The sequence below is a fragment of the Rousettus aegyptiacus genome, unplaced genomic scaffold (genome assembly GCF_014176215.1).
Source record: "Rousettus aegyptiacus isolate mRouAeg1 unplaced genomic scaffold, mRouAeg1.p scaffold_m13_p_2, whole genome shotgun sequence".
Classification (NCBI taxonomy): domain Eukaryota; kingdom Metazoa; phylum Chordata; class Mammalia; order Chiroptera; family Pteropodidae; genus Rousettus; species Rousettus aegyptiacus.
In genome coordinates, this window is record NW_023416295.1 from 160,750,494 (window position 1) to 160,771,964 (window position 21,471).

The window sequence follows — 21,471 nt, forward strand, 5'->3', positions numbered from 1 at the left end:
TAAATGCTCCTTGAAGATCAAATAAGAAATGTCTAGCGGCATTAGCAATACGGAAGTCACTGAAGACCTCGGCAGGGTAGTTCCAGGACCCAGTGAAGGAAAAAGCCTGACTGGACTGGTTTTAAGAGAAAATGGTGGAGAGACATTAGAAACAGCAAAAAGAAACAATTCTTCTAGAGTCTAATTGTAAAAATGAATAAAGGAATGAAGCAGTTCCTGGAAGGTGAAGTGGGGTCAAGTGGGAATGGTAAGAATAAACAAAGGGGAATTCTCCAATAGAGGAGCAGAATGAGAGAAATGGGAAAGAATCAAACATAATCCCAAAGCTTTTATCTTATAGACTGAAAAAACTGTTCTATTACTGAAGGGAAGGTGGAAAATGGATATAGATATAGATTCGGGTGGGAAGGTGATCAATTTACATTTTGATAGGTTGGGTTTGAAACTACAGTAGGATGTTTGAGGAAAGGAGTCTTGCTGGCTGGGGAGAAGTGAGAAGTTGAAGATAGAACTGTAGATTTGGAAATAAATGGCATTGAGTTGCTACCTGAACTCAAAAAGCAGTTTCCTCTATGGAAGGACAGAAAGCCAAGGGACTGTGAAAAGAAAGGGAGCCAGCTAAGGAAAACACAAAGGACAGTGCTTGCCTGGTTGACACAAAAAGAATCGAGGAAGAAAAAAAAGTGAATTTGGAAAGTCACCCCCTAATCACCTATATCCGAGTTCAGTATCTTCCCCATATGGTTAATACTACTTTCTCCTATTATAATACGTATTATACCATTTCATAATTACCCGCGTCCATGTCTGTATTTACTGCTAAACTATAAGTTCAGTAACAGCAGGGGCGCTATCAATCTTGACTGTTGTATCCACCTCAGGGCCTAGCACAGAACCTGACACACAGTAGATACGTAATAAGTAATTGCTTCACATATTATTAAATGTATTATTCTATAAATAGACATCTGATATTAAAATAAAATTAGCAGTGAATTTAGAGGAAGCAGAAACTTTCCAATTTTACTCCCATAAATTAGATCATTTCACTTTCTTGCTTTAAAACTTTCAACAACAACATCAACAACAAACAACAAACACTTTCCATGAACTGCAAGGCCCTTTCTAATCAGGCTTCCAATTTCATTCCATTCTATTCTCTACCTAGTTCACTATACTCCAGCCTACCTCGCAGACCTCCTTTCTGTACTTAAATATACAAAGCTCTTTCCCATCTCAGGAAAGAGTACTTCCTTTTATTCCAAATTTTCTTTCCTTGGTACTATCTGGATCCTTCTCCTCCTTCAGATTACAGTGTATACATTCAGTACATCATTCCCCAGAGAGGCTGCCACTAGCTACTGTATATAAACAGCCACGCTCTGCTCTCACTTACCCTATCTCATTATTATGAATGAATTAGAATATTTTGGTTAATTAAATATGCTTTCAGGCTCAGGGACAATCAAAGCAACTCTTAAAATCAGGTTATAGGTTAGAAGAAAAATTTTGAAGTACGCCTTCTTATACCTTATTTATGAATACAGAATTTTTGTGCTTTGGACTGTGACATTACTATGTCTAGAAAATATCACATTCTTCGGTGTTTATGATTGGATTCTCAACCATAAAATGCCACTTGTTCCAAAAGGTAAGATAACATTATAGAACTTTTAAATCACAGGGCAAAGATGTAAGTCCCTACTAATGTTATGATCTCTCTCTTCTATTCCACTCTTCTTTTCTCTCCCTTCCCTTCTTCACACACACACACACACACACACACACACACACACACACACACACACTTTTGTCATGTGTGGTGTGTTGGTTATGTATTCTATTTGAGGGGGAATGACACCGGTAGAAGAACAATTAACAAATTATTGTGAACATGAAACATGATCTCTCTGAATAGCTCTCTTCCTGAGGCCTTATTTGGAACTTTGCTTACCTTTCATGAAGGATGCTACTGAGCCAATGCAATCTTTTAATATTATCCTGGTAAAATTTTATTTTGCCAAGAATCAAGGCGGTTATAGTTATTAGGGGATGAGTTCTGATTAGATATAATAGAGTTAACTAGAAGAAAGATATTGATAATATCACATTTTAAAAGAGTAGTTCAGTAATCAAAACAACATATTACTGGTATAAAAACAGGCACATTGATCAACAGAACAGAATAAAGACCCTAGAAATAAACCTATGTCTATATGGTCATTTAGTTTATGACAAAGGAGGTAAGAATATACAATGGAGTAAAGACAGTCTATTAAATAAACTCAAGATGGATTAAAGACTTCAACGTATGACTTGAAACCATAGAACTCCTAGAAGAAAACACAGGCAGTAAACTCACTGGCATTGCTCTTAGTAATATTTTTTTCTGGTGTATCTCCTTGGGCAAGAGAAACAAAAGAAAAAATAAACAAACGGGACTACAACAAACTAAAAAAGTTTTGCATAGCAAAGAAAACCACTGACAAAATAAAAAGACAGCCTACTAACTGAGATAAGATATTCACCAATGACACATCCAATAAGGGGTTAATATCCAAAGTTTCTAAAGAACTCATACAACTTGACACCAAAAAATAAACAATCCAATTAACAAATGGGCAGAGGACCTAAATAGGCATTTCTCCAAAAAAGAAAATTAAAACACTAATTTGAAAAGATATATGCACCCCTATGTTCACTACAGCACTATTTACAACAGCCAAGATATGTAAGCAACTTAAGTGGTGATCAATAGACAACTGCATAAAGATACGGTATATATGTACAATGGAATATTATTCAGTCAAAAAAATAAATAAAACTTTATCATATCCAATGACATGGACTGACCTAGAGGGTATTAAGCTAAGTGAAATAAGTCAGACAGAAAAAAGACAACTACCATATAATTTCACTTATATGTGGAATCTAAAGAACAAAACAAACAAACAAACAAACAAAACAGAAACAGACTCAGTGATACCAAGAACAAACTGGTGATTGACAGATGGAAGGGTGGTTGGGGAGCTAGGTGAAAAAGGTGAAGGGATTAAGAAGTAGAAATCGTCAGTTACAAAATATTTATGGGGATGTGAAGTACAGCAGAGGGAAGATAGTCAGTAATATGGCAATAACTATGTATAGTGCCAGGTGGGCACTAGAATAGTCAGGGGATCGCTTCATAAATTATATAAACATCTAACCACTGCAATTATAGAAATGTTGTACACCTGAAATTAATATAAAATAATATTGAATGCCAACTCTAATTGAAAAATAAAAATTGATAAAAAGATAGTTGGATGACCACGAAACATTTATTGAACACTCACTGTATGCTAGGAATAACAGGCACTTCAGCTAGACAATAAAAAATAAAACACTGTTCCTGAGTTCGCAATTTCATGCTCACAGAATTTTATTTAAATGGAGAGGAGGGCAGGGAGAAGCAGGCAGGGGTGGGGCGGGGTAGGTTGTGAGGAAGAAGACAAAATTTCAAGGAACAAGTAAACAGCAATGAATATAGTCTATGAGTTTGAAGAATTGACAATGAAAGTATGATAGAATGGATATTCTTTTGAATACCACTTTATACTTTATTTGGTACTTTTAACACCATTGTCATTTAACCTCAAGTATAAAAATTACTAAAAGATAAATTATATACAGTGTAAAATAAAAAAATCATATGATCATCTTAATAGATGCAGAAAAGGCATTTAACAAAATATAATATACCTTCGTGATAAAAACACTCAACAACTTGGGTATTAAAGGAACATACTTCAACATAATAGAGGCCATAAACAAAAAATCCTCAGCTGACATCATACTCAATAGCGAAAGACTGGAAGCTTTTCCTCTAAGATCAGGAATAAGACAAGGATGCCCACCCTCACCACTGTTATTCAACAGTCCCAGCCAGAGCAAGTAGGCAAGAGAAAGAAATAAATGGCTTCCAAATTAGAAAGGGAGAAGTAAGTTTGTCTTTTTTGCCTTTGACATTATCTCATATATATAAAATACTAAAAACTCCACCAAAAATACTGTGAGAACTAATCAATAAATTCAGTAAAGTTGTGGTATACAAAACCAACATATATAAATCAGTGTGTCTATAAATTAACAATGAAACATCTGGGAAAAAATTAAACAATCTTATTCATGACAGCATCAAAATCAATAATATCCTTAGGAATAATTTTAACCAAGGAGGTGAAATATCTGTACAGTGAAAACTACAGGATGATACTGAAAACACAAATAACTGGAATGATATTCTGTGTTCATGGATTGTAAGAATTAATATTATTAAAAGTTCCATACTACCCAAAGACATCTATAGAGTCAGTGCATTTCCTAGCAAAATCTAAGGGCATTTTTTACAGAAATAGAAAAAAAAAGGAATCCTTAAAAGATAAGTTATTTTGCCTTAATGACCAAATTCGCATCCATAGGAGCAGAAAAGAAAGGCAAAGGCAAATTAGGGTCAGATTACTGGAATCTGAGATCTATAGTTCTGTGTGAATAAGAAGAAATTGGGTCTCAGTAGTTGACTATCTAAGAAATCAGCATTTAAAAAAATGTTCTAGTGCAGTGCACACAAACTATTGAGCATAAGGATTACCTAGGGAGTTTATTAAAAATAATCCACCTCCAGGCATTCTGGTTCAGTAGGTTGAGGTGAGAGTTTTTAGAAACACTATCTTTCAGATGAGAAATATAAAGATCAGGGTAGTATTTATCTAAGCAGCAGAACTGAAATATAAATATAAGTCTGTTTGACTTCAAAACTCCTGTTCTTTACACTGTAATGCCACCTCAAGTTACAAATATGTTATTGATGAAATTAGCATAATTCTTAATTTTTTTATTTTTTTTATTTTTTGTATAATTCTTTCATTGCAGGGGCTCAGTAATTTGGTGATGATAACAACTATGACAATAAAGTACTTTAAATGCATAGAAAAGTGGCACCAGCCTAAGTAAGAGTAGGATTAGAAGGCTGAAAGGAAATCTTCTCCAAGGTTAGAACTGATTTATTTCAGCAACATAGAATGGATGATTACGGGAAAATATATATATATATATATATATATATATATATATATATAAAACATGTCAATATTTGTCTCATTTATTTTGGGGGCAAGCTATTTCCACTTTACCAATATATACTTCTCACTGGTTTGTTAGCTTTGTCCATTGTTGAGCTTTTCATTTCCCATCAAATTCATCTTCTTAATACCTCACCCTTTCTCCAAATTAAGATTTCGTTTCTCATGATTAATTTTTGGATAGCATAGACTGGCAACTATCAACTACATGGGATGGTTGTGAAACCATAAGAAGCCAAAACATTTGAGCTTTAAAAGGCATAGATTGTTGAAAGAAAAATTCTGGCAAAAGAGAGTGAAAATAAAACCAGACAATTAAAAAAATCTAAGCCTGAGGTTAAACCAGGCCACATAATATCCTTTCCATTACTGTTATCGACTTTGATTGTATCATAGAGAATCCTAATTCTTCAGCTGTTGGAGGCTGAATGAATTCCAATATTCGGTAGTCACGTCCCACATAGTCTCATGATAAAATATGTTAAAAGTGTGAGTGATTCCAGTAATTTTTTCTGGGTTACTAGTCCACTGTTTCGTTAGAATTAATTTGCTCTTCAAAGTGAAAAACATTTCCCTGAATACAGAGATAAGCGATTGTTGCCACTGACCTGCTCCTGGGAGCTCAGGCTCTGGACTGATTTCCTTTGGCACTAGGAAGCAAAATGGGATTCTTTTATAATGGAAAGTAGTCCAAGGCCTTTACTCCAAAAGAGAACCAAGAATTCTCAAACGTGTACCTCGAAATGGAATTACAAATCAAGTGCATTGTGGTAAATGAACACAGAAATGTGGCATGCAGCTGAGAGTGGTCAAAAATTATCTTCCTCATTATCTGGAAGGTGAGATTAGAAGAAAATTTAATTATTATTAATTATTATTAAAATTTAATTACTATTAAACTTTCAAAAAAAAGCATTAAAATTAGCTCCAGAGTGTAAAATGAAGATTCTCAGGGAAAATCATAACAGCCAAGTTCTATTAGGAAGATTAAATTCAAGTCAGAGGTTATAGAGAGATCAGAAGGAAAATATCAAAACAAAAACTGGCTGATGTTATATTTGCAGAGCTGATAAAACAATAACTTCACGAACTTTGTAAAATTCAAATATTTGAAAAATTTTAGAGAGTTTACTGCCTTTGGATACCTTAACACAATGCTCATAATATTGAGAGATATTTTGGTGTCGAACATTTTAAGAACGGGCACACAATCATACTGTGCATCAGTTGGACAGCAGCAGCAGCAAGAATCATTAATAATCAAGGAGGAAAAACAGGGCGTTGGCTTAAGCCCACTGTCTTTATGACTGATTGGAATAAATTGTTTCAAAAATAGCCCATCTCAACTTATACAGAAAGAATAACAGGGACAAATTCAAAAATGTTTATCACAAAATATTGAAGAACTTAAAAATTAACAACATGTGCTCCTATATCCTTACAAAAGATTTCTATTATAACAGTTGCCAGGAATCAAACACAGAATTTGCAATGTAAGCTTACCTTGTTATCAGTGACAGACATATATTACTACACAAGAAAGATATAACTTGACCTACTGTCGATGTTGATATTTTTATGTCGTGAGAATGTTTACAATATAGTTTAACCAGGCATGTCATTTCATCTTTAAAACAAATGATGAGGCATGCATTATTTGAAACATCAACCAACAGAAGTTCTTCTGGGACTAGAATGACTCTTAGAGCTCTTCCCATAGGTCTGCCCCTAAATTCAGTTATCAGATAGACTTTTTGATATCCATGGCCTATCATATCAACTCAACAAATGTTTATTAAGTGTGTAAGTGAAAAACTGTGCTAAAGATACACCCAGAGAGAGATTAACATAACCCCTGTCATCGAGGGGCTTACATGCAAAACCAAAGAAGATTTGTTCATAAATAATACACAGCAGATTATGACATTTACATCACAGATTTATAAATAAAAAATAATGATATTCAATCCAAGTAGTTGGCTCTAAATAGAAGGATCAAAAAAGGTTTTGTGAAAAAACCCTTTCAATAAGTGGTCACAATAGGGAAAATAATTAATTATATATGAATGAAATAGTATTAACCACTATAGGACATTTGGTCCTTTCCAAAACGTCCACAAAGACATTTGTTCCACACCAAAAGGTCTTTGGTATTTGGTCCTGTATAAAACATCCATGCTTAGAAGAATATAGCAGGGTTCAAATAGCCCATAATGTTTATTTCTACTTTGGTTTACAGAATTAATATATAAAAAACACTACCATATTTTATTGGTCCAATAATTGTGCTGTGGCTGTATTGTCAATAATAACCCTTCTTCTCTTGGTGGCCTAGCTTGTAATTGCTTAGTAGTTGGTTGGAGTTTGAATCTTGCAGAAGAACCAGATTTGTATTAACTGTGGACCAAAGGTCTCCATGAATGTTTTGGACAGGTTCAAATTTCAAGGACCTTTTGGCCTGGACCAAATGTCTCTATGGACATTTTGGATAGAACCAAATGTCCACTAATCCTGTGAATGTGGGTTGACATAAGGAAAGACAGGCATGCCTGCAAGTAATCCATCTTAACATTATGTTCATCTGAGACATTAATGGAAAAAAGTTGAAAATATATGGTGAAACTGGAACACAGAGGGCTTTGAACACCAGAGTTAAAAGTCTATATTGAATTTTTATAGTGAGGACCACTATAGTTCTGAGAAAGAGAGTGACATGATCAGAAGGGCACTTAAGGCATTCTGATTTGGCAGCAGTGTCAAGAATAAACTGGAGCAGATGAAGAAAGACCAGAAGCAGGTGGACACAGTAAGAGGCTCTTTTGATAATTCAAGGAAGAGGTAATGAGAATCTGAACCTGAAAAATGACAGAAATAATGGAAAGGTGAAGGGGTCAATCTGGATGACATTAATGACAGTCAGAATGACCACAAATGGTTAGGATCATTACCTTGTAAGACAACGGACCTAAGTTCAGATCTCAGCTTCACCTTGTGGTGTCTCTATAACCCTGGGCAAGTAATTTTACACTTGATTTCCATATTGAGGGTAATAAAACCTACCTCATGACATCATTGTGAGAAAAAAGGAGATAACGATTTTAAAATGCTTATTTACACAATGTCTAGCACATAGTTAAAACTTAGTATAATATAAGTCTAGCTTCTAGTGTTATAATTATTTTTAGAGATCATAGCTTAGCAAGTATTTATTAATTTTTTAGCAGCCACATCTTACTGTTGGTTCATATGGCAATTGTGGTTGTTTAAAGACTTCAGAACTTTCTGTATGAACTACTCCCCTAATTAAATCTCTCCCATCTCGTATTTATACCATTGAATTTTTAGAAATCTAAATATAATATTTTATTATATCTTCCACTGAATTCTGTGGTTTTACTTTGAGCCAAGAATCTTAATTTATTGAGATAATTTTTCATGTAAGTTCAATTACTTGCCATGTTTGCTATTCCTCCCTAACATCTGCAAACCTCATTGTGATAGATGATTGTCTTTTACAAAGTAAAATATTGACTTAGACCAACCCAAGAACAGAATATTTAGCATTTCATTAGAGAAATCCTTTCCATGTAAACATTGAGTGATTATTCGAAAGTCTAGACAGAGTTGGACAAAGTCTATAAAATGTAAAAGTCAATCAGCAGCACAAAAGAAAATAGCTCTCCTGTGACTGACAGAAAGCTATATTAAACTTTTTTCCTTTCTTTTGTTTTCTTTTCTTTTCTTTTTTTTTTTTATACTGATTAGGAAACTAAGGCTTGGAAAGATCAAGCAACTTCCAAAGGTCACCCTGCAAGTATGTAGCAGCAGAAAGGGATGCAAACCCCAGCTTTGTAACTAATTCCCAATCTCATGTTCTTAGTTGCCAGATGCAGTCGCTTCCCTAAGAAGGATGATTGAGGCTCCATGCTTGATGGGAAAAACCAGTCCTTGGACTCTGTAATTCATCCCAAATAACTGAATATGTGTTTCAGTGAAATGGTTTACTTACAACAATGGTTTATATGCAGTCTTACATGCAATGTTTGCCTTTTTATGCATTTATTCATTCTATGAACTTTCATGAGAAACCACTACATTCAAGTACTGTGCTAGGCAGGATGTGATTACAGAGATCAATCAAATATAGATTCTATCATCAAGGAGTCTCCATGACAAAGCAGAACAAAGAGATGTGTCATGAAAGGTAAAAGCAATTGTGTTGAAAGTTCAGAAGAACGACTCTTTTAGGCTGGTACCTATTTATCTCAAGGATCCTCCTAGATTCAATGTAGGTGTAAAAGTTCTTCCTCGGGTGAGAGAAGAAACAAGAATTTTACCATTCTGATTCTGGATTTTTCCTTCCGTATACATCTAGTACACATACATGGTTAAGGATATTAGTTTCAAAACGCTAATATAGATCAATAGAATCTACACATTCCCTAAATCTTGGAACATCCATTAGGAAAATCCAAACTTGGGTGGGCTTAGTACACAGCAGCCTTAAGTCACCTCTTCCGAAAAATTTGTCTAACTATATAAGACATGAATCACTGAAGTTAGAAATAGTCCCTGAACACTATATTCCCAATAAGACAGTAGTTACCACTGCTTAAGATTTAGTTCCACTATAAAGTAGCTTATATACGCTAAAGAATCAGTTATAATCCTGCAAGATCCCTCTATTTGTATTTCAGGAAATTCACTTCCCAAAATGTTCTGAATCTGATAGAGAATTGGATGAGATAGCCACTAAAGTCTCTCACATTTCTCAAACTGGAGCTTTATTTTATTTTAAGCTCTAGATATTGTTTTAAATGTGTTTGAAAGTAAACTATGTTTCAAAAACTTCATTTGCATTATAGGCAACCTAATTTGAGTCTATTGACCTTTAAGAATTGATGAATTCTGGTACCAAAATAAATTCTTATAGAGACTGGCCCTTCCCAACTCCCACAAGTGTTTGTAGAAGCTTGGTATAAAAACTGAGAAGTTGAATCTTAAAACCTTGAAAGACTAAAGTAAAATATCTCACTCTTCAGAAGGGTTACATGTAATTTAGAATTTTGCATTGGAAAAGAAAGTGAAGTAACAGAAAAGAGATCTACTGGCTGAATAAATTACATAAAAACTGCGATTGTACAAAACACTTTCAAACAATAAGTCTAGATGCTGCTTGTGTCTAGGTTTTCCTTCAGGAGAAAATATACGTAATGCATTTCATCCCTGGGGCTTCCTATTTATCTCTTAGAGACATAGGCTGATGAGACAATAATGCTTTTCCCATTTTAAATCTTAAAAATATGCTTTCCTGAAACCTAGATTCTGAAATCTGCTCTCATGTTTCTATGTTATCATCAAATTTCTATATGGCATGGTGTGTTCACATTTAAAAGTTATGTATATTCTTTATACACACGGAGGAAAAAAATGAATATATGATTTGAGAAAATAAGTGAAAAGAATATAGATTCTTTTTCAGATTATTTTATATTCTTTCAAAAACCTAAATTTCACGGGTTGAAAAAATGTGAAGATATTTATATTTCTTCAAAATTTACATTCTAGATTATATAATATCCTAATTTGACTTAGAAAATGGCTCCATATGCATATTATAAAAGCATTTAAAACAGACTAACTTTTTGAATTAAAATTTATGCAAGAGAAAATGTATTTTTAACTGGAGCTGGCTTTCTCATTAAATGCAAAACTTTTAATCGAATACATTCAATCATAATAAAAATTTAATTTTTTAATTCACTCACATTAGCAAAATTGTTCACAAAGTACTACCTTAAGGCTAATATTATATTTCAATGAAACCAAAAACCTCCTATTCAAAAATAAAAGTTCTTACATAAGATGGCTGGCTGATTTTGTATTTTAAATTACTGAATTAGAGTGCCCTCTATTGGAAGGAAAAAAGACAATAAAAGCTAAAATGAACTAAGAATAGCTAAAATGCCCCCCAAATTTAAGCCATATCATTAATTAATAGGTACAAATACTACACAATATATTTTCCCTACATTTTAAATTTTTCTAAATTGCTTTTAGATTTATTTGTTATATTACAATGAACAAGTTAGATGTTTCTTATCACCTGAAATTAAATTTTAACTGAAACTAAATGCCCATCCTTCATCCAGTAAGGTGAATAATAACCTAAAACATCTGTCCACATTTAACATTCCAACGTAACAGAAATGATTTTAATTTAGGACTATGGCTGGACTACAGTTGGAATTTTGCTTGACAGGATACTAAAACCTTCCCTAATACAAGAGATTTTTAGAAGCTTTTACATTGAGGAGGAGAAGAATTCAGCTGGTTGCTAAAAGATCTATGAGATTTAGTCTAGCTCTGAAATCCTCTAATTTTGTGGTATTATCAAGACCTCAATTCAGACTCTGCATCTTAGGCCTGGATTAATTACTGCAGTAGGTCCCGGCAGGCTTCTAGTTTTCTAGACTAACAGTGTGTATGTTAGATATAAGTTTTTTTAAAAGAACAGTGCTCAGAGCCACCGAAAACATTCTGATTTAGTTGGTATGCAATGGTACCTAAAAGTCTCAGTATTTTTTGAAGCCTCTCCAGATACGTCTAATGTATAACCATTGCTGAGAATCTCTGTCCATATCTGACATTCAGTTACCACTTTCAGTCACCTTCCCAAAATGTCACCTTCCCAAAATGATACAACTCTCTCCTACTCAATGGTTTATTCTCCTTGGCATCAATATTAAACTTCTGACTAACTTCCCAAATCTAATTACCTGACCCTAGCAAAACAATGGAGTGGTAAGGGGTACGGCTCTGGCCCCAGACTGCCTCTGTGCAGATCCATTGCTCTGGTACTTACTATGTAAATTTAGGAAAATCATAACAGTTCTCTGTTCCTCTGCTTTCTCACCTGTAAAATGGGAGGAACAATATTATCTATCTCATAGGGTTACTGTGAGGATTGAATCAGTTAATATAAATAAAGTGCTCCCTAAGTGTTAGGTATTATCATTACTTAGGCAAATTTGTTTCCCACTATATTCCCAGATCAACTCATGTGACTATTCTGCTCAATTTAGAAGCTATGCTTCACCTCTGTGCTTCACAAATACTGTTTTCGCAGGCTGGAATCCTTTCCCATTCATTCGCTCATTCATTCGCTAATTCATGTATTCCAACACAAGTACAAGGCACATCTCCTCTCCCTCCAGGGCCCAGTTTAGTCTCTCCCTACCTTGATGAAGTTTTCAATGAATACCAATAAATCTTAACTAATTTCTCCCTTTTCAAAAAAACTTCTCTGACCACAGAGTAGTTCATTATGAAAAATGTAGGTAGGAATTAAAGACATTGGCTCTGAGATTGAATCTTAGACCTGCCACTTGCCGGCTGAGTCATATCCCAAGTTTATAATTCCTTTGTTAGGATTACTATAAGGATTAAGTGGCTTAAATCACATAAGGCATTAGAATGGCCAATAGCAAGCACATAATAAATATAGGTCTTATAATATATCTTTGTTGTTTTATATGTTATGTTAGCCTTGTCTAAACACTGCAACTAAGGACTCCTGGGAATAGGAATTCTGAACTCCTTCAAGCCAGAAACTGTCTCTCGTTATTGCTACTATTATAAATCCTATAGCTCGCAACATGGTAAAGATCATCTATATTAAGTTAAGTACTTGATTAATTTTTTGCATAACTTGAGAGTATAATTCATAACAAAACTCTGGAAAAACATTTTTGATGAATGGAAACAAATATCCAACAAAATGAAATGAACCCAAATGAAACGCAGGTTGTAGAGAAGGGTCAAAATAATTTGATTACTTTTTAAACATTCAATAACAAGTTTCTATCAGATTAATCTTCTCAAAGGCCACTTCTAAGGATGTCTTTTGTCTGTCCAAAATCCTTTCAATTGTTCTCATTTTCTAAAAAATAAACACCCAAATTCCCAGCCTGACATTCAAAATTATCCGTGGCCTGACCTCAACCTATCCTTCTAATTTTATCTCCCATTTTCCCCATTTAAAAACTCTTGTTATTCAACATAAATAGAACTACTTGCTCTTACTCACATGTACCCTCTGCTTTTCTGCTTCACGTAACCTTTAATATTTACTATGACAATATTTTCAAAGAGCAAAGTATAAAGATTTGTTACAGGAACAAAGAGTAATTGCGTAAAAGTGTGAACTTGAATTTTAAGAACTTAAGTTCAATTGATGAGTATTAATTTCTCTCTTGCTACTATAACAATATAGCCTTTGATTTACCAAAAAAAAAAAAAAATTGGGTCATCATTTCCCAAATTACATCACTCCTGCAATGCTATAAGCCTGCCTCTGCCATCACTATCTGAAAACTATAAGTTTGAAGAAGCATGGTCTTCATAAGAGTGAACAAACCCCCGGGTGTACTCAGAGAAATAAAAAATCAGACCTTCTGTTTACTCTTATTCTTTATCCTACACACCTTAATTTCTTTTGCAATATATGCTACATAAATTCTTAGAAAACTGGTAGATACATATAATTTATAAATAAACTGGTAGATATATACATATATAATTTATAAATAAATGCATTTGGGATGTTTGCTCAAAACATGTTTACTATGATAAACACAAGAAGAGTTTAGAAACTACTGATGTAAAAAATTGGGGCTTTCAGAAAATCTGTGGATTTAGAAGTAGAGGGAGGGCCAGACACAGCCAGTTTAGAGAAATCTTTAGGGACAGACCTAAAAACTTAAACACCATATATTATTTACATTGCGTAAATATGTTCTAATTTCTAACCAACTTTCAAGGAAATGTTAAAATGTAACTAGTTTATAATTTAGAGATAGTGATTATCTGTTTTAGATTTTAAAATAGGGAATATTTTCCCTGACATTAAAGTTAACTACAGTAAATATTTCATTGATATAAAATTTTCATTTGGTAAAACCAACAAATATTTACCTCAGGATATATATCTTTAATCATAATTATTCATAAAGATCTTTTATTGGAGCCAATTATGTCATGTTTTACAAAAGGCAGCACGGCAAACACACAAAAACAAAAACAGGCCTATGTGATAAGACCAGCCATGGAACTAGACCAGCAATTACTACCCTGGGAAGTGGTGTCACAACTCACATTAAGTAACTAAGTGAAGTAAAAGTATAACAGTCACTGTATTCAACTATTTCTTTTTTTAGTTTTCATAAAGTAACATGACGTACTTAACACAATTCACTCTACTATCGACTTTTGAAGAAAACATAATGTTTCTAAAACAAATTAAGTTCTAAAAGTATCATAATGTATTTCCTTTAATACCAGTGCATCCTATAAATCCTTCCTTTATAGGACACAAAATAGATATACAAATTGTAATTTTAAATGGATCGATTCTCTACAGTTTTTCTTGCTACTGTGCTCATTTAAAAATCCAAATGAGCAAGAATCTCTTACTCATGATTTAGATTCTGAGCTTGTAGGTTGCATGGAAATCCCTGATATTTGCATAAGATTATAAAAATATGGAGGTCAAACTTTCCATAACATCTTTCTCCTGCTACAACATACAGAGTGACTATATATATGTACACACATGGCTCAGCTCTTTCTTTTTCAAGATTAGGTTAGACTCAGGTCACAGACAGAATGGAGGAAAAGACAACAGGAAGATTTTCTACTTTCTTTGTAAATCAATCTCATTATACTCAGTGAAACTAAAAAATAAAAAATAAATAAAAATAGTAATTAAAGAGACTACGAATTCATGTGTTTGGAGAGTCTAACAGTGACAGGATCATCAGAAACTATAAGTGATTTATCAAAGCATCCCTTCCCCTACACATGCAGTGAGAATAAAATACCAGTGAACATCAGGGAAGGAGCAATAGGGAGCTTGACATTTCACACTGGCAGAATCTGAAGATAGGGTACTGCACAAATCCCATGCCTCTTAGGTACACACTGAACTGGCAAAGACAGACGCATTGTCTTCCTTCCCCCCTTACTTACTACACTCTGGCTTCCATTTTTCCCAAGTTCTTCCTCTGAAATCTTGCTCAAATTATCTAAGTAGTGGTCTGATATTGTGTGGCACAAATCTTCAAAAGAATAATCCTTTTCTTGACAGAGTTTTATTTCATCCAAGAGTTTCGATAATTCTCCAGTCACGGTTTCACCTGTAAGAAGACAGTAAATTTTTTCAAAATTTCAAGAAAGGCCACTGATAAAATTTAACGTTAAATAATAAAAATGTGACCAGTATGGTAATAAAACTCAAAATGTGGCAAACAAGATTAAGTAGTCAGAAAACATTCTCCTGAAAACAAAGTAGCAAACTATAATTAGTATAATACTAAAAAAAAAAAAAGAAAAAGGAAACAAAAAGAAATAAATACCAATTTTGCCTATTATTATTCTTTTTCAAAATGGAAATAAGTATTGAAGGTTTACATAGATATAGTACATAAAAGCATCTGGAATTACAATTCCCAAAGTTTCATTTATTATAGCATTTAATCTTCCATAATCTTTTATTGGCATTATACTTCACTGAGAGAATTCATTCAACAATTCATTAGCAAATTTAAAATGGTGCTGGGAGCCTACTTCCTAACTTCAATAAAAAGAAATAGTAGAATGTATTTAAATAAATAATTATAAAAGTAATTGATAAATTAGAATTATGGTATGTGATATAAAGCAAAAACAAATAATATGCATCATCTGTCAAAATATAAATATTTTGTAGGTTGCACACATTCGTCTAACCATTTTAATAAAGGTATTTCATAGCTATAATTTATTCTGAAAAAAAATTCTAGCTGTTACATTCCAGATATCGCTATTTTTATTCTGCATTAAAAATGCATTTTAGAAAAAGAAATCTCCTCTAAAATATTCACTCTATGAGAACTTCATGATAACAGAGATTTCTATCCACTTTGCTCACCACTGTATTTCAGGGTCAAGAGTAGTGCCTGACAAATCGCAGGAGCTCGACAAATGTTGGTTAAATAAGTGGATCAAATGTAGAGTATAATATAACTTACCAGACTTGACATTTCACAAGTCTTAATGCTGAATACATAGGATGAATTTGTACATAAGAGTCTAGTATCATTTCACGGCCTTTATAATTAGCTACTCACTTTTGGTCTTTTGGGAAGAAGGAGACTCAGCAGGGGATAAAATGTGTGTTTCTTTTGTTCTATCTTCCTGTACATGTTCTTCAAGGACTGTTGGTCTTCCCAAGCCTTCTAAATATTCTGTGTATATAAGTTTTTAGAATTACATATTTGAATTAATTTATTTGAAATTCGTTAACTAAACTTTATGTTTTACTTCCAGTAATCAGTTTTTCACTTATTTCCTCATATCCTAAATATATCTTAAATTTTTAAAAGAAATTTTTAAAAAACCAAAGAACTTCATGATGAGCTATTAATTTAAAGGTTTGAATTAAAATAAAAAAGGTATTTTGGAAAAACTCAAGAACCCTTTTCCTGAAAACTAAACTTGTCACATTTCTTCTTTAAAAATAAATTCACCTGTTGAAGATACAGCAACATCTCTGGTTTCCTTAAATATATTCTACCTGAAGATATAAAACTCTGAAAGATGCTTTAAACACACTTGATGCCAAAACAGAAATGTCATATTCAGATGGATATAACAACTAGTCGCGTAGCATAAATGAATGAAGTGGAATATGTTATAATGGTATCGTAATCTTGTAAGATAAACATAAGTGCATATCAAACTTTATTTCCACAAAAAAATAATGTTCCTTCCCATTATTCCTGAAACAATGTCCCACACTTGGTCTATTTCTCATTTTTGCAACTTTGATAAAGATATAATAATAGCAATAGCAGCTAAAATTTAAATATTACTTACTGTGTACCCAGCAGTGTTCTAAGTATTTAATATAAATTAACTCACTCAATCCTCACTAAACTATGACACAGGCACTATACTATTACTTTCTCAGTTTCAGAGATGACGACTAAAGAGGAAGGATTTTAACTTGGCCATGTTCATACAGCTAATAAGTGTTACAGCCAGATAAACATGAGACAAAAAAAAATCTCACTTTTAAGCATAAAGAAAACAGCACCTGAATGCAGGGGAAAATGTCAGTTAATATTCAGCCTTAGAGTTACAGAAAGAACAGAAAGCATGTGGACCATGAGTAACCAGAAAGCACGTACCCTATCTAAAATTAGGCAATGAAGTAAAACAAAAGCCTGTATTTTTTGAGAAACCAAAACTCTGGAGTATTAATGAAATTCTAGATTTTTAAATGTTGAAAGCTAATTCAATTTTTTTTTTTTTATTCAAACATAGTGTGGACCAAAAATAGTGATCTAAACAAAACATATATGCATCTGCCAAGAGCATTCAGCCCAGGGTAGCCAGTATATAGTCTCCACCTAATGGGTTAAAACATGTCCCTCCCCATAGGGATATTTTACTTGCACTTTTTTATTCAGAAGGAACCTTTTTCTTAAGATCCAGTTAAGAAAGTTTGTACCCTCATGACACCATTCAAATAGTTTCTACGTAAGGGCAATTCTACTATAGGCACATTGTACTCCGAAAAGAAAGTAACCTATGGGCTTCTAGACTTAAAAGTTTTGACCTACACAGTAATTATGTAAACTGAATTCCTCCTCCAGGACACAAATAGTAATTTTGCCTACTATAAATCAAATTTCTTGCAATAATAAACCTTTTCATAAGATTTAACATATGCAAGTGTCTTGAAATCCAGGAATATAAAGAATACAGATAATGTATTCACATTCTAAAATTTGTCAATAACTTCAAAAATTCAAAGATGTCCCATACCTTATCACAAACTGCCATACCTAATGAATCTTTATCATTTGAAAGAACACAGATAATTACTCTTCTATAATAACATTTGTATCTAAGTTGAACTAATGCAATACTTTACAAAAAAAAAAATGTCAGTGATTATGTCATGCCCCCTTTTTAGTGGATGACATTTATCTTGCTTCTCCCAGAAGACATGCTCAAGCCTCAGGTTTTTCTGGAAGTTCGATCAGAGGCAAAAATCCAATATGAAATACAAAGTGCCTAGAGGAGAAAAACATAAAAATGTGTACTGCCTTTACTTTTTAGCTCTCCTTCTAGTTGATTTTAAGTTGAATGGATATGAAGAGCCACTCTTATGTTCTCTCTAATGTTCTTCTCTGATTTGTCTCTAGATGCACTTGACTTGGAATTAACTTCTTTGTTGAAAAGAAAATTGTAGGGACCTGAACTTCCCTGAGGGGTTTTGAAAATACAGAAAGAAGAGAGCATAATAACCTCCTGCAGTGCATCTGTTCTTTACAGCCCTCTTTGGCCTTGTTGACTCCTACATGTACATATCTCCGGCCCACTTGGTTTTAATTCACTTGTCTCTCAGCAGGACAAAGCTGTCCTTCAGCTTCCTAACTAATATCCAGTGAAACCCATCCTGCCTCCCTCCACACTTGCTGCACTTGCAGGTAGCTAGCTAATCTGTAACGATTATAGGGAATAATCATGCTAAATCGTGTAGGAGCTAACTGGAAAAGAAAGAATGAACATCAGGGTTTTTAAGGAAACATGTTACATGCCAGCCCTCATCACCAAGCAGAAGGAAAGCATTTGAATCTAAATTCTTCATAAAAGTTTTAGATCAAACAGGGAAGTATGTAATCCTGCAAATGCAAAAGTAGTACTCAGATGGTTGTCAAACTTTCAGTAGACCTAATGACTGCAACTGACTACAAAGGTACTGAAATGACCGTTATCAAAAACCAAGGATTAGGGAGGAAATAATCGGTATTCTTTCAGATAAGTACAATTTTGTTGTCGTTAACCCAACATTTAGGTGCCGGCCCTATCACTTAGAATATGAGTTTGAGCAAGTCACCTTAGCTTCTCAGAGTTTCAGTTTCCCTCATGTGCAAAAAGACGAATAACGCTATCTGGACTTACCTACATCACAGAATTATAGAAATCAGACAAAATTAAAGAAAATTCCTGAAAACTCTGAAAGCATTATTTATATGTGAGCCTTATAACTTCAAGTTAATAGCTACATATTACTACACGGATTTTAAAAAGACTTTTTTAATATCAAGTAAGCAAAAAAATGCTTTAGCTTTTCTTAAAATATTGAGTAGCCAAAAAACATAAAATATTTAAAGTATTATTATTTAGTCTAAAAGTCCCCCAAAATATGCAAATAATAAGGTCATTCAAAAGTAAACATTAACTCGAAACCCAAGAGAAAACTAGGACAGTTTTCATTTAATTTTAACTTTAAGGCAAAATCATCCATCATTCAATATTGTTTACCTTGTAAAAGTGTTGCAATCTGGAGAGATTTCTGAGATGGATGTTCTTTCAGAATGTCTAAGACAGTTCTGCCTAAGCTATCCTTTATGTTGGCATCAATTCCTGAAAGAAAAAGAAAACCTTACTCACTGAATGTCATTGGAAGATACTGTTAATATATAGCTTCTACACTATTCAAACATATACAGACCAAGCACTGAAGGTGAATTAAGCTACACGCACACGCACGCACACGCACACACACACACACACACACACACACACACACACACCACAGTAAGTGGGGGTCTGTGTGTGTGTGCGTGTGTGTGTCTTTTAGTAAGACAGAAGGTGGAGGTCTACTGCTAGCAAAGATTAAGAACATTCTAGGCAATGAATTAACTCTTAAGGCACTAATACAACCACTAAGGTTGCTTTTTAGGGATATAGCTATCTTAGGTTGTAATCTAAATGGTACACTATCAGGCTGAAAAGCATTACTGATTTAGAGTGTGAATTCCTAAAGTATAATGGTCAGATGATTTATATATTCTGTACAATATCATAAAAATATTTTTAAATGATAATAATGTACCATATGAGTAATAGAAGAAGTCTTAAAATACTTGTATATTCACAAAAGTTGAAGGAGCATGGTTTGGAACTATTGTTCAAATACAAAGTCAAATATTTCATACTTTTTCATGTAAGATTATATTCAGTGTCAGCAACACTCATCATCTACATGGTGAGCAAACTTCTTGAAGTATGTAACTGAAATGCCTTCAGAATTATTTTAATTCTGAAAATATATATTGTATTAAAGAATTTGTCGTCATGTAGCAAATAGTTTTCACCACCCCAAAAAAGTTAATAAACTTTCCAAATATATAACCACAAACAAGGCCAATTTTCACAATTAGGCCTCAAATATTAGTTCATCATAATAAGATTATGAATTATTTTTATTGTTTTTTATTTGTGTAGGAATGTGTGATTAGCACATATTTAACTGACTGCCTCAAAACATTTATTATATCACCGTGTTCCATGTCAAAGTTAAATATATACGAAATTTTATTTTTGAATATATATAATCAAAATGCAGTAGTCTGCCAATACTTTACATTTTATATTTTTACAGAGGAAGAAAATAAACACATTATATATACTTCATAACACAAAAGATTCACATCAGTAGTTTCCAAGTATGAATTTGTACCCATGCCTTTTGATTCTAAAAAATAGTCTGTTCTCAGTTTCAATTTTATTTCATTTCAATCAGAATATACATATGAAAACAAATAAGCCTACTTTGCTGTTCCTTCAAAATATTCCTTCTAAAAGGTTCCCTTTAAATCACTGCAAATTACAAACAATAGCTACTCAGTTGATGAAGTAACTAGGAGAATTTGCCTTAAGTACAGGGAACTCTAATTTCTGTTTATCATAGTTCACAATATAAAGACCTAAGGAAATATTATGTTCTTTAATAAACAAAGCAATTGTCATAACTTCACAGAGATCAGTTCCTCCCTCGTGTAGAAGCTAGAGATTTCCTTTTCCTTTTGAAAGTTTCTCTAGTACATTTTAATGAGATTTAAATGTGTAAAATGTATTGTAATTTCTAAGAGCTTTTTACTAAAGAATCCATTGAATGGAAGAAGGTAAACATTTCTTCAATTGTATCTAAACACCGAGGCTCGATTCTACATGATGTGAATATATGTCTGCAATTTGGAGTGAAGATAAGAATGGTGATTATGTAAAAAACTGTGTCATTTCCCTTTACTCTTGAAATGGAAAGAGTATTTGGCAGAGTAAACTCCGTGGGGAATCATGATAGTTACCTGTTTCTAACAGAACTCTGACAACATCCACCTTTCCAAACAAAGCTGCTTCATGCAGTGCACTCCCCTTTTCTGTCTGGAAAAAAAAAAAAAGAAAGAAAAGACAGAGAGAAAGAAAAAGAAGCGCAGTCGTATTAGGAATGCTT

General features: G+C 33.2%; 1 protein-coding gene across 6 annotated transcripts in view; it reads right to left on the minus strand.

Moving 5' to 3' along the window:
* Positions 1-21,471, minus strand: part of ANKS1B (ankyrin repeat and sterile alpha motif domain containing 1B) — an 818,845-nt gene that overhangs the window by 687,236 nt on the left and 110,138 nt on the right. For 5 of the 6 annotated variants that reach the window (XM_036237318.1, XM_036237317.1, XM_036237316.1 and 2 more), the window contains exons 5-8: positions 21,326-21,401; positions 19,497-19,598; positions 16,289-16,405; positions 15,150-15,316 (exon numbers count right to left, since the gene is read on the minus strand). In XM_036237318.1, coding sequence (XP_036093211.1) covers positions 15,150-15,316; positions 16,289-16,405; positions 19,497-19,598; positions 21,326-21,401 — 462 coding nt within the window. The remainder of the gene's footprint in view (positions 1-15,149; positions 15,317-16,288; positions 16,406-19,496; positions 19,599-21,325; positions 21,402-21,471) is intronic. The other variant, XM_036237320.1, reaches the window with a different exon arrangement.